The following is a 20,226-nucleotide window of genomic DNA, read 5'->3' on the forward strand; positions in this document are numbered from 1 at the left end:
AGTTAGCTGCCAATCTTATGGGTGTTCCCTTGAAGGCAGCTAACTGCTTTTCTCTTGCTGCTTTTAATATTCTCTCTTTGTATTTAATCTTTGATATTTTAATTATGATGTGTCTTGGTGTGGGCCTTTTGAATCCCTGATTTTTGGAATTCTCTGAGCTTCCTGGGGTTTTATGTCCATTTCCTTCACCAGGTTAGAGACGTTTCCCCTCATTATTTCTTCAAACAGCTGTTCAACATTTTGATTTTCTTCAGTTATGCTGATCAGATGGATATTTGGACCCTTAATAGTATCCCATATGCTCCTTAAATTATTTTTATAGTTTTGGCATCTTATTTCTTGCCATTCTGATTGAATGTCCTTGGCTTTTCCATCCTCTAGGTAGAGCATTTATTCACTTTGTTTATTTCTTTGTTTATTCCATTTAATATACTTTTCATCTCAGATAATGTGTTCTTCATTTCAGACTGGTACTCTTTTATAATTTCCATTTCCATTTTTATGTTTTTTATCTCTTTGTTGAAATTCTCACTGAATTTAACCAAAAGTTCGTTGAGCATCTTTACAACGAGTGTTTTGAACTCTGCATCTGTTAGATTACTTGACTACATTATATCTGGATCTCTGTTCTGTTTTCTCATATGGTTTCTGCTTCTTTGTCTTCCCATTTTGGCTGCCTTTCCATGTCTGTTTCTATGTCCTAAGCAAAGCTCCTAAGTCTCCTGGTCTTATTAGTGTAGATTTGTGAAGTAGGTGTCCACTGGCACAGTCCTGAGAGGGGCTCAGCTACAGGCCAAATTTAGCTCAAGCCTCTACCCCACTAGGGCCACCTGTTAAGATTCAGCAAGCAATCCACAGATGCTGTGCTTATAGTTGCCTCAAAAGACCACACCAGAAACCGAGGCCAGCTGCCTCCGGTGTGAGTCTAGGCGTTGCTCAGTGAGGAGCACCTGACGCGCTGAGGATAAACCTGGATGTGGCTTGGGTGGGGCCGCAAGCTGGAGGAGGTGGAGTTTCAGGGAGTAACCTCTGTTATCCAGTCTGATGACCTCACAGCAATGGCGGCACTGTGTCCGCGCACTGGCAGTGGGGAGGGCTCAATAGGGAACAATAGATACCGCTGGTACTTCTGTACAGAGCGAGTCTCGCCTAGGCCCTCACTACTACAGTGTCTCCCTGTAAGTCCCTGGTGCCCACTGTGCACAGCCCAGTCTGCACTGGTGCTCAGAGCGAGCAGGTCTGTCACCGGAAAAATCCCCTCGCGGATGCAGCCCCTTTAAGAGGCTTCTACCACTGCTGCAGACTCCGATTCATTCAGCTGCTCGAGATTGGGTTGTCCCGTGTCCTCGCCCTGTCCTTCCTTCAGCCATTGTAGAGTGCTTTCTTGGATTTCTCCGTAGCTGTATGGCTTGTTCATCAAGATCCCAGGCGATTTTCTCTTGCTGCTGCTCCTAGTTTCCGTCACAACTTTGATTTGGTCGCCAGAGGAATGAACAGAGCCTCTATCATCTATGCCATTTTGGTTGCCCGCAGGAGTCACAGACTTTTTATATGTTCTTTGCCATTACTAGAAAAAAGTGAAGAAGCTAAGGTGATACATGTGTGTTGTATACTTGGTGTGTTCTAGGCCTCTAAGTTAAAAAATTGTTATCTATTCCACAGTAAAGTCCTGAGACAGTATGGTGGAATGCCTAAAAGACAGAGGCACTGGTGTCAGGTTAATATATATATATATATATATATATACACACACACACACACACACACACACACTAGCTGTATTACTTTGGACATGTTCCATAACTTTTTTGAGCCTTAATTTCTTTATCTGTAAAATAAATGAAATAGCATATAAAAGGTGTTTAGTAATTGTTGCCCTGTTTAGTAATTGTTGATGAATGAATGATTCTCATAAATAAAGAACTGTGGTCAATGCCTGGTAGAAGAAAAGTATATAATAAAAATTACTCATTTTTATAGTATGATCAGAGAGGAACCAAGAGTCTGCTGTGTTTGTCAAGGGTAGAGAATTCACTGAGGAATATTAGCTATCATGGCATCCCTGAAATAAGAAGTGCTTAGATGACTAAGAATAAGTTTAAAAGGAGAATGTGAAATATATTACTAATAATCGAAGTTAAAGATACCCTTAGAAATCAAGAAATACTCAAGCCAAGATTATACCAGTCATTTCAGCCTTCCTCTAGTTAGAGATATTAAAGGTTATGTGTTAAATTTTGTGTGTGTCTGTGTGTATTTTTGTGTTAACTTTTTATAGTATTTTGAGAATACTGTATACCAAGCAGTTACTTTTTTCTTCCTTCTGGGGCAAATTTAAAACTTTACTCTCAGTTTTGAGTACTTGAATGATTATTTGTCACTTGGTTGATGGTAGTAGAAATCTGGATGGTGAGTTAAAAATGTACTTATCTGTGACTTCTTAAAAGATAGTTGCTTAAGTTTAACTGTAGGATATATGAATTTTTTCCAACAGTTGCTTCCACCTAACTTTATAAAGAGGATGTGTATTAGCAGCGTGGTTTTTGACTTTTCAATTTTACTGTTTAAAATGTTTTTCTCTCTTATTGTATCTCAAACTTCACAGAGTTATTTATGCACCAGTATATTTATGAATATTGAGAACATACTCCATAAGGATGCATTATGCTGTTTCATGTCACTTTGGAATTAATAATGTTGTATAGTAGTACAGCAGTACAACTGTATTGCTTAAAAGTTGTTAATGAATAAACTGTACAATGCTTTGATACATTATATAGTATGTTATGTTTAAACCTCAAACTAATTTTCGCATTGTATAATAGACTCAAGTATTATTTTTACCTTTAAAAATTCTGGGAAAGAAAGTAATGGATATTTGAGTGCACTAAGAATTTTTTTCTTAAGATATATATCAAATATTAATCTCATCACATTAATTATTGGGAAATAGTTTTAAATATAGTAGATGAACTTTCAAGTTTTATTAATGTGTTTGGATTGTATAAAATTCACATAATTTAAGTACATTTATAATATAAACAATTGTGAGTTTAAAATTATAAAGTACATAATTTAGATAAGATTAATATTTTATTTGCCAGTTTTTTAATAAAATTTCTTTTGAAATTTATTCATTATGACCTCATAGCTACATTTGTAAGGTTAATAGTTGTTTTCTTTTCCTCTGCTTTTGAATTTACAGCAAAAGATGATGGAAGCATTGCTGTTGCCCTTGGTTATACTGCACATTTGGTCTCCATGATTTCCTTTTTCCTGCAAGTGCCCCTCAGATATCCTATAATTCATAAAGGATCTAGATCAACCATCAAAGATAATATCAATGACAAGCTGACAGAAAAGGAAAGAGAGTAAGTATCTTTTTAAAATAAATATACCTTTAACATCAAGCCAGTATGAAACATGGAGTATGCTAAAAATATAAAATGTGACCTAGATTGTGGCAATTTTTGTATATTCTTTGTTAAGTACTCTATTTCTTTTAAATAGAATGTAGTCATTCATTTAGAGTATAATGGATCAACTCCTTCACTTGTTAAAATTGCTAATGAGAGCAAAATTGACTTATTTAATTTTAATTTGCTTTTGTGAGGACAAGCATAATATACTTTGTAAATATTCATGTAGTACCTGTTTCATTTTAGTCAATAAATAAAATAGGTAAAAGATTTGTCAGAAAGACAACCAAGAAAAGGGTAAGAGACTTAACAGCAGATTGTACATATCTGAAAAATGGATTAGTGAATTGGTCAATAGAAAATATTCTGACCAAACCACAAAAAACAAAAGAGATGAATTGTATAGGAAAGTGGTAGACATGTGTAGGACACAACAAAAGGAGCTAATCTACATATAACTGGAGTCACAGATTGGGAGAAGAGAGCACATAGGAAAAAATGCAATATTTTAAGAGATAATGGCAGAATTTTTCAAATTGATGGGGGGAAAACATCAAGCTGTAAATTCAAGAATCATTAACTACAACATCAAATAAGTACAGAGCCAAAATACTTAGGGAAATTATAGTAGAACAGCTGAAAACTAAAGACAAAGTAAAAATATTAAAAGTATCTGGAGAAAAAAGATTAAGCATCAAAAGAGCAATAATAAGACTGAAAGCTAACTTCTCAATAGAAACATTGGGAGCCAGAAGGTGATGCAGTGACATTTGAAAAGTACTATAAAACAGTACAGCCAACTTAAAAATTTACATTCCTTCAAAAGTAAAGAAAAAAATCCTTCAAAAGTAAAGAAAAAAAAGACATTTCACACCGTCAAAACTAAGAAAATACATCCCAGCAGACCTATACTAAGGGAAATAACTAAAGGCAGAATAGAAATAATCTTGCATAGAAACTTGGAAATGCAAGAAGGAACAAAGAGTAAATATAAGTATATTTGAATTAATTTTGACTACAAAACAAATAGTAATGTCTCATTAAATATAATATACACGTACACAAAATATATTTAGAATTGTAATGCATGACTCTAACACAAAAGTTGTGAATTGGAAATGGAATTAAAGTGCCCTAAGATCCTAGCAATGTTTAGAAAGTGGTAAAATACTAATTTATATGAGACTCTAATAAATTGATGCTATTATAATCTCGTAACCCCTAAAAGTGTTGTTTTGTACAAGCAAAAAATTATTATTGGAAATAAATGGAAAAAAATTTTTAAATGCTTGAGTAATCCAAAAGAAGTTAAGAAAGGAAAATGAATGTTAAACAATTGGGACAAAGAGAAAACAAATAGTAAATTTGATAGATATGAACCCAAAATTATCATGTAATCAGGATAATCAAAATTATCCTATAAAATTATCCTTTCTACTTAAAGATTGTCAGGCTGAATAAAAAGCTCTCATCCTGCTTTCAAGAGACAGCTCAAATATAAGGATACAGAAATGTTAAAAGAACAAATAAAGACATATTATTCAAATATTATTTAAATGGGAGCTAGTATAACTATTATATTAGACAATGTGAAATTTTAAATAAAGTGGGACATTTCATGATAATACAGTCAATTCTAAATATATATATGTACCTAAAACCATCACTTCAAACATACAGACAGAAATTCATAGAAGTACAAGGAAATCCACAGTCATAGCAGAGGACTTTAAATTTCCTTTCACTATTAGAATAAGCAGACAGAAACATCCATTAGAATCTAAAAGACCTGAACAGTACAATTAATGAATTAGACCTAAGTAATGGATAAAGAATATTACACCAAAGTTATAGGATATACGTTCTTTTAGGTACATATGGAACGTTTACTAGAATTGATAATGCTGGAACTCAACAAATTTCAAAAGATTAAGATAATTCACAATTTGTTTACTGACCACAGTGGAATTTACAAGAAATCAATAATAAAATCCATTAATGTGTGGATATTAAACAGTATACTTCTGTACAACCTACAGATCAAAGAAGAAACTAAAAAGGAAGTTTGAAGTTATTTTAAACTGAATGATAATGAAAATATAGATTATGAAACTTTGTTAAGATGCAGGTAAATCTATGCTCAGAGGGAAATTTATGCTCTCAAATGCATATATTAGAAAAAAACACCTGGGGCAGTTTTGAAAATGAGCTCCTGACCTCCAGATACCTGGCCTCTCTCCCCAAAATTCTGATTCCATTGATGGGGCCCAGTCGTGAGGTATTTTTTTAGAAGTTCCTGGAGGTGATTCAGATGCAAAATGGGGGTTGAGAACCACTATTCTAGATTGAAAGATGTTGTGATCATCGACATGAAGAAATGAATATCCTCTACTATATTTAGGAAACTGCAAAAGAAAAGACAGGAAAGGTAGGCACCCATGAAAGAATTTAGTACTTTATCTGTTAGGACAATGACTCTCAGCTTGTAAGTTGGGGGCAGGAAACACATGTGTAGTTTAAACTAGTGCCTTTTCCAGACATCGATTAATTAGTTTATAGCCCAAGTATTCTTTTCAATTTTAAAAATATTTAAAGAGAGCCTAAAATGTATATGTTTGACAAAAGAGGACATAGATATGTTTTCTTTTTTAAAAATGATCTTGGTGAAATTCACATAACATAAGGTTAATTTTTTTCAGGTATACAGTTCAGTGGCATTTAGTATTGTCACAATGTTGTGCAACCACCACCTCTCTCTACTCCAAGATATTCCATCACCCCAAAAGAAAACCCTGTTCCCATTAAACAGTCACTCCCTGTTTTCCCAGCCAGCACCCTCTTTTCTCAGCCTGTGGGAACTACCATCTACTTTCTGTCTCTATGGATTTACCTATTCTGTATATTTCATATAAATGGAATCATACAACATGTGACCTTTTGTTTAAGGTTTTGGTTTTTTTTTTTTTTTTCACTTATTCTGATGTTTTCAAGGTGTATCCACATTGTAGCATAATCAGTACTTTATTCACTGGTTGAATAATACTCCCTTGAATGTATATACCACGTCTTGTTTAACCATTCATCTGTTGATGGACATTTGGATTATTTCTACCTTTTGGTTATTTTGAATATTGTTGCTATAAACATTCATGTAGAAGTATTTTTTGAGTATCCATTTTCAATTACTTTGCATAGATACCTTGGAGTAGAATTGTGGGCCATATGGAAATTCTATGTTTTACTTTTTTGAGGAATTGTAAAACTTTCCCACAGCAGCTACACCAGTTTACATTCCCTGTGATTTTGATTTGTATATCCTTAATGACTAATGATGTTGAACATTTTTCCATATGCTTGCTGGCCATTTATATATCTTCTTTGGAGAAATGCCTGTTTAAGTCCGTTGCCCATTTTTTAATTGGGTTGTTCATCTTTTTTGTTTTTGAGTTGTAAGCCTTCTTTATGTATTTTGGATACTAGACCCTTATCAGATATATTTCATTTGCAAATATTGTCTCCCCTCCTCTGAGTTGTTACAGTTTAAGGCCTAAAATTAAGGTCAATATTATATGCTGCCTTTATTACCTTGTGATATCAGGAGGGCCTTGAATAGCTCTGCCCAACCCTGTTCCTGTGGATAAGTTCCCCTATCCAAACAACCCTCCTTATCCACCAATAAGCGGGTATAGTTACTGCTTATTCCTCAGTAGTGAATTTTAATTCCTTGGGAACTGGGAAATTATGGAAATCAACCTCCTATAGGATCCAGTTGTCACTATATCCTTTTGATACTACAAAATTGCCTCTCATAGCCCTTGGTTGTTCAACAATGTTGACCTTAAACATAGAGACAGCCAGCTATTTCTCCAGCAAAATGGATTTATTTGGGAACAACAAAGAACTGCAGTGTGGAACATGTAGTCTAATGGTGAACCATGCACAGGTCCAGAGAAATAAAGGAGAGGAACCCTCTTTATTGGACTTGGGGAGGGGTTGTTGTAAAGGAAGAGTCCATTGGAGGAAACTAAAAGTTCAAATATAGTGACTTTTCATTGGCTGTGTTATGGCAGTCTTCCGTTGGCTGAATTGTTACTGGGCAAGGAGAAATCTTTTCTTCTTCTTGATGAGGTAGTAATGCAGTATCAGTTCCTGTTGGAGATGCAAGATACTCCCCGTCTTGTTGGGGTCAGTAGTATGCATTCACTGACACATGCATGAGAGTGCTCTCTTCTGGCCTACCGAATACATTGTAAATGAGGTTTCTGTTTATTAATTTTCACACTGTTTTTACTTGTAACCCCTATGTGATCCCACATGGCATGCAATGTCTTCCTTTCGTGGGCTGTGAGAGTGTATGTGACTAATAAATTTCTCTCAATTTCATCCGTCCCGTGTCAGATGTCCAGGGTTCAGCTATCTCCATAACCCTAGGACACTAATCCCTCCCTTATCAATGGGTGAGTAAGAAGCAATTAAAACAGTTTCACTTTCTTATTTGTTTGTTTATTTATTTATTATGATGACATTGGTTAACGAAATCCAGTAAGTTTCAGGTGTATAATTAAGCAGTAAGGCATATATATATTGCATTGTTTGTTCACCGCCCATAGTTAGATTTCTTTCTGTCACCACGTATTTGACCCCTTTTACCCATCTACCTCCTCCCTCCCCCTGCCCCCCAGTAACCACTAGTCTATTGTCCATGTCCATGAGTCTCTGTTTGTCCCGTTCGTTTGTTGCTTTTAGGTTTATATCCCATATATAAGTGGGATTATGTGGTTTTCAACTTTTTCTGTCTGGCTTATTTTGCTTAGCATGATTATCTCAGGGGCCATCCATGTTGTCACAAATGGCAGTATTTCATCTCTTCTTATGGCTGAGTAATATTCCATTGTATATATATACCACAGCTTCTTCAGCCAATCATCTATCGTAGAGGACATTTCGATTGCTTCCATGTCCTGGCTACTGTGAATAACACAGCTATGAATATCGGTTTGCAAATATCTTTTCGGATATGGGTTTTAAAGTCTGGGGTAAATACCCAGTAGAGGGATGGCTGGATCATATGGTAGATCAATTCTTAGTTTTTTGAGGAACCTTCATTCTGTTTTCTATAGTGGCTTTACCAATTTGCAGTCCCACCGGCAGTGTATGAGGGTTCCTTTTTCTCTACATCCTCTCCGATACTTGTTATTACTTGTTCTGTTGATTATAGCCATTCTAACAAGTGTAAGATGGTATCTCATTGTGGTTTTGATTTGCATTTTTCTAATAGCTAGTGATGATGAGCATCCTTTCATATGTTTGCTAGCCATTTGTGTGTCTTCTTGAGAGAAGTGTCTGTTCAGGTACTTTGCCCATTTTTTAATTGGATTGTTTGTTTTTTTGTTGTTATTGAGTTGTATGAGTTCTTTGTATATTTTGAATATAAGGCCCTTTTTGGAGGTGTTGCTTGCAAATATCTTTTCCCGTTGGGGTGGTTGTCTCTTTACCTTGTTGACGGTTTCTTTTGCTGTGCAGAAGCTTTTTAGTTTGATGTAGTCTCACTTATTTATTTTTGCTTTTACTTCCCTTCCCTTCGAGGTCAAATTCATAAAATTCTCTTTAAGTCCAAGGTCCATGAGTTTAGTTCCTATGTTTTCTTCTATGCAAATATTGTTTTAGGTCTCATATTCAGATCCTTAATCCATTTTGAGTTAACTTTGATATGTGGTGATGGACAACAGTCTAGTTTCATCCTTTTGCAGATGGTTTTCCAGTTTTCCCAACACCATTTATTGAAGAGGCCTTTCTTTTTCCACTGTATGTTTTTGGCTCTTTTGTCAAAAATTATTTGTCCTTATATACATGGGTTTACTTCTGGACTCTCTCTATTCTGTTCCACTGGTCCGTGTGTCTGTTTTGCTGCCATATCGTTTTGATTATTGTCGCTTTGTAGATTAACCTGAAGTCGGGCAGAATGATGCCTCCAGCCTCGTTCTTTTTTCTCAGGATGGCTTTTGCAATTTGGGATCTTTTATGTTTCCATACAAATCTGAAGATTTTTTTGTTCTATTTCTTTAAAAAATGCCGATGGGATTTTAATGAGGATTGTATTAAATCTATAAAATGCTTTATGTAATAAGGTTATTTTAACTGTTGATTCTTTCAATCTAAGAACATTTCTTTATATCTTCTTTAATTTCTTTTAATAGGGTCCTATAATTTTCATCATATAGGTCCTTCACATGTTTTGTTAAATTTATTCCTAGATATTTTATTCTTTTTGTTCCAATTGCAAAAGGAATTATTTTTCCATTCTTTTTCTGACAGTTCATTATTAGAGTATAGGAATGCTATGGATTTTTGAACATTGATTTTGTATCCAGAAACTTTACTGTATTTGCTTATTGTTTCTAGTAGTATTCTTGTGGAGTCTTTAGGGTTTTCTATATAGAGACCCATGTCATCCGCAAATAGTGACAGTTTGACTTCTTCGATTTCACTTTCTTGATACGCAAAAAGTTTAAAATTTTGATTAGGTGTATTTTGTCTGTCTTTTTTGTTTGAAAGTACTTTCGGTTTCATATCTAAAATCCATTGCCAAATCCAAGGTCATGAAGATTTACCCCCTTTTTTTTTTTTTTTATAGTAGTTTTATTTTATATTTAGGTCTTTGAGCCATTTTGAGTTTTTGTATATGGTATGAGGTAGGGGTCCAACTCCATTTTTTTGCATGTGGGTATTCAGTTGTCTCTGCACCATTTTGAAGAGAGTGTTCCTTCCCCCATTGAATAGCTTTGGCACATGCTGAAAATCAATTAGCCATAGATTATTTCTGGACTCTCAGTTCCAGTCCATTGATCTGTATGTCTGTCTTTATGCAAATACCACAGTAAATTTTGAAATTGAGAAACGTGAATCCTCCAATTTTTTGTTCTTTTTCAGTACTGTTCTGGTTATTTAGGGCCCTTGTAATTCCATATGAATTTTAGGATCATTTTTTTCTATTCCCCCTGTGCCCCCAAAAAAGGCTTTTTAGTGAACCATTGGATTTAGTTTGCTAGTATTTCATTGAGGATTTTTACATCTATATTCATAAGGGATATTGGGTATAGTTTTCTTATGATGGTCTTTGTCTGGCTATCCTATCAGGGTAATAGTGGCTTCATGGAATGAGTTAGGAAGTATTCCCTTCTTTTCTGTTTTTTAGAACAGCAGCCCCAAACTTTTTGGCACCAGGGACTGGTGCTCCTATGAGAATCTAATGCCTGATGTGAGATGGAGCTGAGGTGATAATGCTAGCGCTGGGGAGAGGCTGCAAATAACAATGAAGCTTCACCAGCGAGTTCAACTGCCGCTTACCTCCTGCTGTGTGGCCTGGTTCCTAACAGGCCAAAGACGGGTAGTGGTCCATGGCCCGGAGGTTGGAGACCCCTATTTTAGAAGAGTTTGAGGATTGCTGTTAATTCTTCCTTTAAATGTTTATTATAATTTCCCAGTGGAGCCTTTTTGGCCCTGGTCTTTCTTTTGTTGGAAGGCTTTTGATTACTGATTCAATTTCTTTACTTATTATAGGTCTGTTCATGTTTTTATGTAATTTTGAGTTAGTTTAGATTTGTGTGTTTCTAGGACTATATCCATTTTATCTAGGTTATGTAATTTGTGCACAGTTGGACATAGTATTTCTTATAATTCTTTTAATTTCTATAAGGTCTGTAATAGTGTCTCCATTTTTGTTTCTTATTTTAGTTATTTGTGTCATCCTCTTTTTAATCTAGCTAAAAGTTTATCAATTTGGTTGGTCTTTTCAAATAATTGACTTTTGATTTTGTTGATTATCTTTGTTTTTCTGTTCTCTATTTTATTTATCTATATTATTTCCTTCATTCTGCTAGGTTTGAGTTTTGTTTTCTATTCCTCTGATGTAAAGTTAGGTTATTGATATGTTATCTTTTTTTTTTTTAAATGTCAGTGTTTATACCTGTAAGTTTTCATATCCTGTACATTTTGGTATGTTGTGTTTTTATTTTCATTCATCTCAAAGTCTTTTCTAATGTCCCTTATGATTGCAAATTTTCTAGTTTTTCTTCCATTATTGATTTCTAGTTTCATTTCATTGTGATGGAGAAGATAGTTTGTATGATTTCAATGTTTTTACATTTCTTAAGACTTGTTTTGTGGCCTAACTTATGGTCTGTCCTAGAGAAGGTTACATATGCATTTGAGAAGAATATGTATTCTACTGTTGTTAGGTGCAGTGTTTTTATATGTATGTTAAGTTTAGGGGGATTATAGTGACAATCATCTATATCTTTATTGATCTTCTTTCTAGATATTTTATTCATTATTGAAAGTGGAGTATTAAACTCTCCAACTATTATTGTAGGAACACTTCTCCCTTCATTTCTGTCAGTGTTAGCTTCATATATTTTAGGGCTCTGTCGTTTGGTGCATATGTTTTTAGTTATTATTTCTTCCTAATCAATTGACCCTTTTTGTCTCTTACAAGTTTTTGACCTAAAGACTATTTTGTCTGATACTAGTATAACCACCCCAACTCTCTTTTGGTTACTGTTTGCATGAAATTTCTTTTCCATCTTTTCACTTTGAACCTATTCATGTCTTTACATTTAAAATGAATCTCTTGTGGGCAGCATCTAGTTGGATCATATTATTTTATTCATTCTGCTAAATCTCTGCCTTCTGATTGGAGAGTTTAATCTACTTATACTTAATATAATTATTAATATGGAAGGATTTCTGCCGCTTTGCTATTTGTTTTCCATATGTTTTTTCCTCTGGTACTGTCCCTTTTTTTGGCTTGATAGATTTTTTTGGTAGTGTACCATTTTGATTACTTTATCATATCCTTTTCAGTATATTTTAAAGGTATTTTCTTATTGGTTACTCTGGAAATTAAAATTAACATTCTATATAACAATCTAGTTTGAATTGATACCAGCTTAGCTTCAGTAACATATAAACACTGCTTCTCTACACCTCTCTCCCCCCACCTTTATGTTATTGTTATTGTGACAAATTACATCTTTATATATTATGTGCCCATAGTGCTGTCTTTTTTATTTACCTGTGTGGTTACCTTTATTGGAGATCTTTATTTTTTTGTACAGTTTTGACGAACTGCCTAGTTTCCTTTCATTTCAACCTTAACAACTTAGCCTTCTTGTCTTGCTTGCAGTTAAGACTAGTGATAAGCCAGAGATAAAAGCCTAGGATCTTCTCAGGTCTTTTCCAAGCATGCATCTTGTTCTGGGCATATTTGTAACTCTTGTATTCTCTAGTATATATGGGCACTTTCAAATGCACTAATTTCTCAAACTTTCTAGCTTTTTCTCTCAGGCTTTAGACAGTCTGTTCTGTGTCGCAGCCTTAATCTTTTGCACAGCAAAGCTGTGGGTTTTTTGTTTGCCATACATCTTGAACAGTGTCCCCTGTTATCACTTCTAATTGAGTTCTGCCTAGGCAAAACAAAAGCAGGTACCTTGTATTAGTCTTTCAGGTGTCTTCGACAAGTTATAACAGACAAACAGAAATTTTTTTAGAATAAAATCTCCTCTGTTCCCTTAAGAACCAGGGATCAAGGCCTTATACTGGGGATATAGGCATCTGTCTTCAAGACCAGTGTGCTGAGCTGAAGAAAGGGTTAGGGACAGGGTATGTAAAAATGCCGCAAAGCTTTCCTCCTGATTTTTAATTTCCTTTTTCTTGATTCAACATTTATTTGGTTGTTGTAAACTTATGACTGTTTTCCAGAATTTGGGCAAAGTTGATTCTGACAGTTTATGCTGGATTTTTTTTTATTTTTTAATTTTTTTACTGTTTATCTAAAAGGACCCTTAGATCTACCTGCTTTGTCTTTTTTGCTGACATCATTGCATTTGTTTGTTTAATGATGAAAAACATTACTTATAAAGGATAAAGGGACCTCTAGGTGATTATAAGTAAGAGAGAGCATCATGGCCAAATATGTCTTTGACAAAGATCACCTTGTAGTTATATGGAGAATGATCACCCCTTCCAACCTTGTCTAGGTTCCATAGTAATAAAATTTAATATCTCTCCAGATTTTTATCAGATTAGTGCATGATGATCTAACTTAAATATTAGTTATATAGGAAAATCACTTTGGGAGCTTGAAGCAAGGGTGTCCCTCAAAAAGATAAATACTCTTTTTCCAGAATTTCTTCAGCTGCCCACTTTAATTTGTGAGGGAGCAGCCTAGCACAAATTAAAGCAGTGTGCCCCAGTGTGAGTAGTAGGGATGATTTGTTTATTGGTTGACTGATTTTTCCTAAGTAATCTGAGAAGGCTAGCTAGATTTAGAAGATTACATTACCTGTTTTTTCTTTGGCATCCAGGAGAACCACAGGAATTGCATTTTAGTGAACTAATTATGTATTCTACCTCTGTCTTCCCCCTTTTGCTGAAACACATTGTATTTTATTGATTCTGTTATACTTATTTTGACATTTTAATATTGCTAAAAATGAAATGCACCTTATTAATGGCATGTGATATTATGATTGATAGCATTTATCTTTTAGTGGTACATAAGCTAATGATGCAGTTCATGATTGATGCCGTCTTAGATTTTATGAACTATCAAATATATTAGCAGATATGTATACATGGTTTTCCTTTCTGAGTGTGTTAGTTTTTATGCAGACATTTCCAGGGTATTAGGTAGACTCAAATCTTCACGGGAGATGGAAAATAGGAATTGAATGACCAGTAGAACAAATTATACTTAATATAACAGGACTAGGAATCCTCAGCCTCTGCCCTCTCTGATTGCCTACCTCCTCTGGCTATTGGCACATGAAATGTTAGAGTTCAAAGCCCTGTTTAGCCAGTTTTGCTGGAAGGAAAAAAGTTCTTTCTTTCCTTTGTCTGGCCTGTTCGAAACACTTGTCCGGGTTGATACCTTGCCTAAACCATTTCTTGTGCACCTGCACACTGTAAAGGGACACTCTGAAATCTTTTCCGCATTTCATTTTGAGGCTCAGACCACAAAACACGAAGGAATGTAACCAGAGTCCAGCTGCAATGCTCTTTCTCCCACTTTTTTCTTCTTTCACTGAAGACTAAAAAGTAGGTTTTAAAGTGACTTTTGAAATGAAATGTATTAGTCATTGCTGTTGTGCTGCTTAACTGTCTGTTAGACAATACATTCAGAATGGATTAGTGAAACAATCATTTAGCTAGGACATAGCTGGTCAGAGCATATGGCTTTTTCAAACCCTCAAAAGATGTCTGACGTTTTTTGCTTTATTCTCAGAAGGAGAAATAGGGAGTGGTATAATTGGCAGGCACTTTTGAAACTTTCTGGCCTATCCACAGCAAGACTTTTACAAATCGCTAAAAGATGGTCAGCTATTTTCCTGTAGTGGAATTATTGGAACCTAGAGAAATGTTAATGCTGCTTTTCCCATTTTCTTGATTTTTTTTGTACATATGCTTATTCCTATATTATTATTCCTATATAAGATCTTGACTAAAACCCCAGGAGTTGCCTTTTTTTACCTTATTGATTCTGATTTTTGTAAGAGACAGAAATTGTAGAGTATAAAAAAATTATGATGTGTCCAAAATCAGATAATACTGGGTTCAGATCATAGTCATTGCATGTGGATCTGATGCTCATGAGAGAGAGAATGGTTCCTTTTAATAATCTGTCACCTTTTTTGTGACCGAGTGCATAAGGCAGTCATGCACAAACTATATATATAAAGGAGCTGGCCTGACAGGTAGGTCCCTAGGCCTGAGACTTGAGTCTTTTATTTTTCTTGTAGCTTCCTTGGCATGTCTGGAGCTTCCCCTTCAGCATAACTAGGTTGCATTTTGCCAGGAGGGAAGAGACAAAGGAATTTGTGGAGTGGCAGTGAGCAGACTGATTCCATTTCTGTGTTCCTTCAGCCTGCCTCTCTGGCCTGGCAATATTGCCTTCTTGAATAAATGAATGAAAATTTTTTTCTATTGGCGTCTTCCTGAAGCAATTAGAATACCTGAAACGTTATTTGTATAAGAAGCAAATTATCTCTATAAATAGTGACTTGGCACCTGGGATTTTGTTGGCATAAGGCTTATATTGAAAACATAAATATTTTCAGGCTGCTGTAATTCTGCCTCCTCATTTCTATTATTACCTGCATCAGGCATACTTAAACACCTGTTGACAGCATCTTATATTTCTAGAATTATAGATTCCTTCCTTTAAAATTTTCAGCTTCTGTTTGTTTATCCTCCTGTGAGTTCAGAAATGGTTGCTATTTTCGCTAAATTCTCATATGTTTGCTTGCATGGCATTCAGTTAAATCCGATGGCTTCCTTACGGAAGTGGGAGATTTTCACATTGTGCTTAGACTTTCAACTTTTGTACTGTTTGTCCTATAAATTAGAACATTTCTTATAACCTTTCATCTTTATTTTATTATAGGTTGTTGCTCAGATGCTGGCATATAGAGCCCTAAGTAACCAAGATCTCAAACCTTTAAATTAAATGATGAATGTGATGACTTGGGACAGTGGGTGGACCAAATGCTTTGGTTTTGTTTTCTTTTTTCTTTTTTGATGCACAACTTTAAAGTATAATAAAACAAATACTTTCCAGGGTGAATACTATCACTGAAATAAATGAATATATTAGTTATTTCAGGTTTTCCATTTGATTATAGGAATGTGACCTGAATTGAAAAATCTCTGTTCATATGAAAACACCCAAAAAATGTCTGTAGTCCAACTCCAATATAACTACATAAGGGTACACCATGGGACAGAAATGAAGATAGAAAAATGTATGTCCATGCAGAATTGTAGATTTACTGTATTTTAGAACCAGACAGAATATTATTAGGTCATATAATTCAGTTTTTGATTTCACAAGTTGAAAATCAGGTTGAAAGATGAAGTGAGGTCACGTAGCAAGTTAACTAAGCATTCACTTTGATGTGGCCGACTGAGGAAAGCACACCCAGAAGATTATATGCTGATTTTTAAGTGTAGTCCTTTTAAAGCAAGCATTTCGGAGATGAAAGAAATGTTTTTATCAAAATGGGTCTGTATATGAGACTGAAATACCCCGCTTCATGATTTAGGGAAAGCTCTCTAGTGAAAAATACCATGATGCAAATCCTTATATGTTAAGCAGAGTCACTATGTTAAGTTCTCACTGAAAATGTTAATTAAATTCTATTTATCAGTTGGTTCACTTGACATATTTTTCTTTAAAAGGTACAATGTAAAATGTCTCTCTTTCTTTCTTGCCTCAGGTTATTTAAACTTGGTGGGGTTTTGCTTTTTATTTTTAATTATTTAAGGCTTTAGAGTTATGTTGGCTTCACCTCTTATCAATGAGTGACTGTGGAAATGTTGTCCTCTCTGAATCTTAGTTCACCTGGTATAATAGCTCTCCCACCAGGTTCTTATGAGGATTAAATGAAGCGTAGTACTTGGCATATAGAAGATGCTCAATAAAAATTTGCAGCAACTATTATGTATGCATTGAGTTTTGCAACAGGAATTCCAGTATTTTTTTACTATTTCACTAAAAGGAAAGGTGGGCCTAAGAAAAGGTTAAGGAAAATTTAAAATGCAACCCAGTGGTATAAGACTAGATTTCTTTTTGTTATAATGCCACGAGGTACAGAATCTTTCAGTCAATGGTGTCAATACAGAGGACTAAGAAGTTTCCCAGAGTTTTGGGAACAAAGCTGTTGCAAGTCTGAAGTCTTGTCTTTTTTTACTGCAACTGCAGGGAGTTCACTGCCTAATATCTACTAATGAATCAAGCAAATGTCTGTATCTTAGAAGCTGTCAGATAGTGAAGCCCAAGTAGGTTCAAACTAAACAGTTCCCAGCCTTGCCTGCTACTTTTTTTTTGGTCTCATCCCAGTTTTCCCTCATTTCATAACCTATGCTTAAACTATTGTTTTCCAAACACATCACATTAATTCCCACTTTGATGCTCTTTGTCCATGCTGTTCTGCTTATCTGGAATGCCTTCCTTAGAATCAAAATTGTTGTTGAACATAAAGCCCTTCCTGATTATCTAAAACTTTCCTTATAATTCTGTCAGCAATTCTATGTAGTATCTCAGAAATGAAGTGTATTTATATATACACTTATTTCATTTTAACAACAACCCAGTGATACTAGTAGGTTTTAGATTTATTTGTCTTATTCTTCTTAAATATTGTCAGTGTAGAAACTATTTCTTACTTGGCATTAACCTTACTCCACTGCCTTGCAGAGAGCCTTGTATTGTGTAGACACTCAATAAAATGTTTCCTTAATTGAATTAGAAGAGCAAAAGCGATGTTCAGTTTTTGCAAATGCTATTAGGTAATCTGACACTCCACACTGTAGCCCACAGTTTTTAACTGTAGATGCTCTGGCCAGGACAATCATTATTTCATACAGTCCCTTAGGACCATGGCAAGCTATTAACTTCTGTGTCTGTCGTAATCCAAGGCACAGGCAGCAGTGCTGATGGGGTTGTGTTCAGGAGTGAGAGCAAAGAGCCTGTTTTAAAATAAGGAATCCCCATGGAAATTTAGGCAGGAGAGATCAACAAAATAAAACTGCAGAAGGTGGTTGCTGGGTGAGACAGGAAATGAACACCTTGTGAAGATTAGGCATTCCACTGAGAGAGGGGGAATGTGGAAAAAGAGTCAAAAGTAATTGTGCAGCGATTTCATTGCTGACACTTGGAAGCATATTGTTGTGTGTGTTGCTTTTAATGAAATGTGCTTTTATAGTGCTGATGTTATTATCTGGATGAAGAAGTCTTCTCTAGTATTATTGTCATCTCAGCTTTCTGCAACCAACTAAATTAAAATACAATAATGTAATGGGACAGTGGGATAAAAAAGAAAACCAGATAATTCTGACATGTGACCCCAACTTGAACTTACTGCTGTTCTGGTTTGCAGTATACGCAAATCAGAATAGAGGTTCAGTGTAATGCTTGAGGGTTGGAGCGGCAGAGGAATAATATATTTAGTTAATAGTGGGCTATGTCATGGGCTGCATTATTAGAATAATAATGTAATTAGAATAAAGGTTGTTACATTATTAGAGTATGCGAGATCAGTGTTTCTTAACAGGAGTTCCCCAGATCATCAGTGAGCTTTCCAGGTAGTCCATGGACTGGCTTTTTGCAGTCTGTTAATACATATCATAACAGCATAGATGCTTTGGGTTCTAATATGAATTAATCATTTACTTTAATAAATAAATTTATTTTGTTGCATTGAAAGTAGCAACCATTCTTTAATTTTTAAATGTTTGATTTTTTGATAGGAAAACAATGAAAGATACAAGGATAATTATATAAAGCCAGAGAGTTTTGAGTAGGTGGTTTGTGGAATCTTTTGGTTTTCTGAAGAAATAAATGGATGGAAAGAAGAAGAAAATTATTTTTAGGTACATGTGAGATTATTTTAACTTCCCAAGGTATCTTACTATAATAGTTCAAATATAGTAAAATACCTTGTCTCAGGATACTTTCATGTCCTGAGTCATTGTAAAACAAATTAATGTCATTCTTTTAACCAGATAGTAAAAATATGGAAGATATTCACTGCTATATTTCTATACCTCTCCCCATGATAATTTATAATTGGTAAGATCACCAAACTTAGTAACTTCTGAATCAGATTAAATGATCAATTGATTTTTATAGAGTTTTTCTTCTCTAATTCTTTGAAGGAAAAATTGGTATGAGAATTCATATATAATTAAATCACAAGAGTTAAATTATGAAAGGGTTACATCATGACAAAGTCAAACCATATATTGAGGACTAATAAATATTAGTCACTGTACAAGATGCCGGAGTTAGATAAAATTACTCAGCTACTGAAGTGGCATCAGGGGTGGACAGCAAATCAGCAGACAATCATACTCAGCATTATAAAGGCCATGTTAGAGATTAGCTTAGGGTTGAACTGGGGGTAGCAAGCAAAGGCACACTCAAGGAGATGGCCCCTAAACATCTGAGCTGCTGAGTGTAGAAGATAATTATGAGCTGTCCAAGTAAAGGTTAGATGCAACTGAAGGACATATACACTGGTATAAAACAGGTATTGTACCATTCCATTGACCATAACCTCCAGTTTCTCACTTTGCCTGGTAAGAGACTTCACTTTAAGTTGCTCAGTGATTTTCTTTTAGGCATAGATAAAAGAAGGATGTTTATAATTTAATCGTTAGTTTACATAAAAATAAAAATTACTTTCAAAGATGATTAGCTTTAAGTATACATGTACATTCAATATGCATTTATCCAAAACATGGTAATATATCTTTATAACGTGTTTTAAATCACAGATTGGTTATAATAAACATACAACTAATTTGACTTAAACATATGCTTGCTTCCATATATAACTATCTAACAAGGATAAGCCATATGGACATTTTTTTTTTACATTCTGTAATTAAAATTTATTGTATGACAACCTGTTTCTGCTACAGTACTAAGAGATTACTGCCATTATAACAGTATAAGTTCCTTCATATGGCATTTGAATAATAAAAATTGAATATTCTAAACTTAAGAAAGGAAAAATCATGGCTTTCTCATTTTACTCTTCTGAAAGAACTTTGGCATCAAACACACCTTGAACCAGTTTATTTAACATCACTAGTCTCTGTGCTCTTATCTGGAAATGAAGATAATCGCTTTAGAGAAATGTGAAGAATATAAGGCAGAATTTATGTAAAATGACTACTGTATGTAATATTCACTCAGAAATATCTGTACAAGGAATAAATGCACACAGTACTCAAAACATTAATC

General features: G+C 34.6%; 1 protein-coding gene across 2 annotated transcripts in view; it reads left to right on the top strand.

Moving 5' to 3' along the window:
• UVRAG (UV radiation resistance associated) overlaps positions 1-20,226 on the top strand; it is a 253,876-nt gene that overhangs the window by 140,052 nt on the left and 93,598 nt on the right. For both annotated transcript variants that reach the window (XM_006926633.3, XM_025042682.1), the window contains one exon: positions 3,206-3,371. In XM_006926633.3, the coding sequence (XP_006926695.1) occupies positions 3,206-3,371 (166 nt within the window). The remainder of the gene's footprint in view (positions 1-3,205; positions 3,372-20,226) is intronic.

This window comes from Pteropus alecto, unplaced genomic scaffold (genome assembly GCF_000325575.1).
Source record: "Pteropus alecto unplaced genomic scaffold, ASM32557v1 scaffold7, whole genome shotgun sequence".
Lineage (NCBI taxonomy): Eukaryota > Metazoa > Chordata > Mammalia > Chiroptera > Pteropodidae > Pteropus > Pteropus alecto.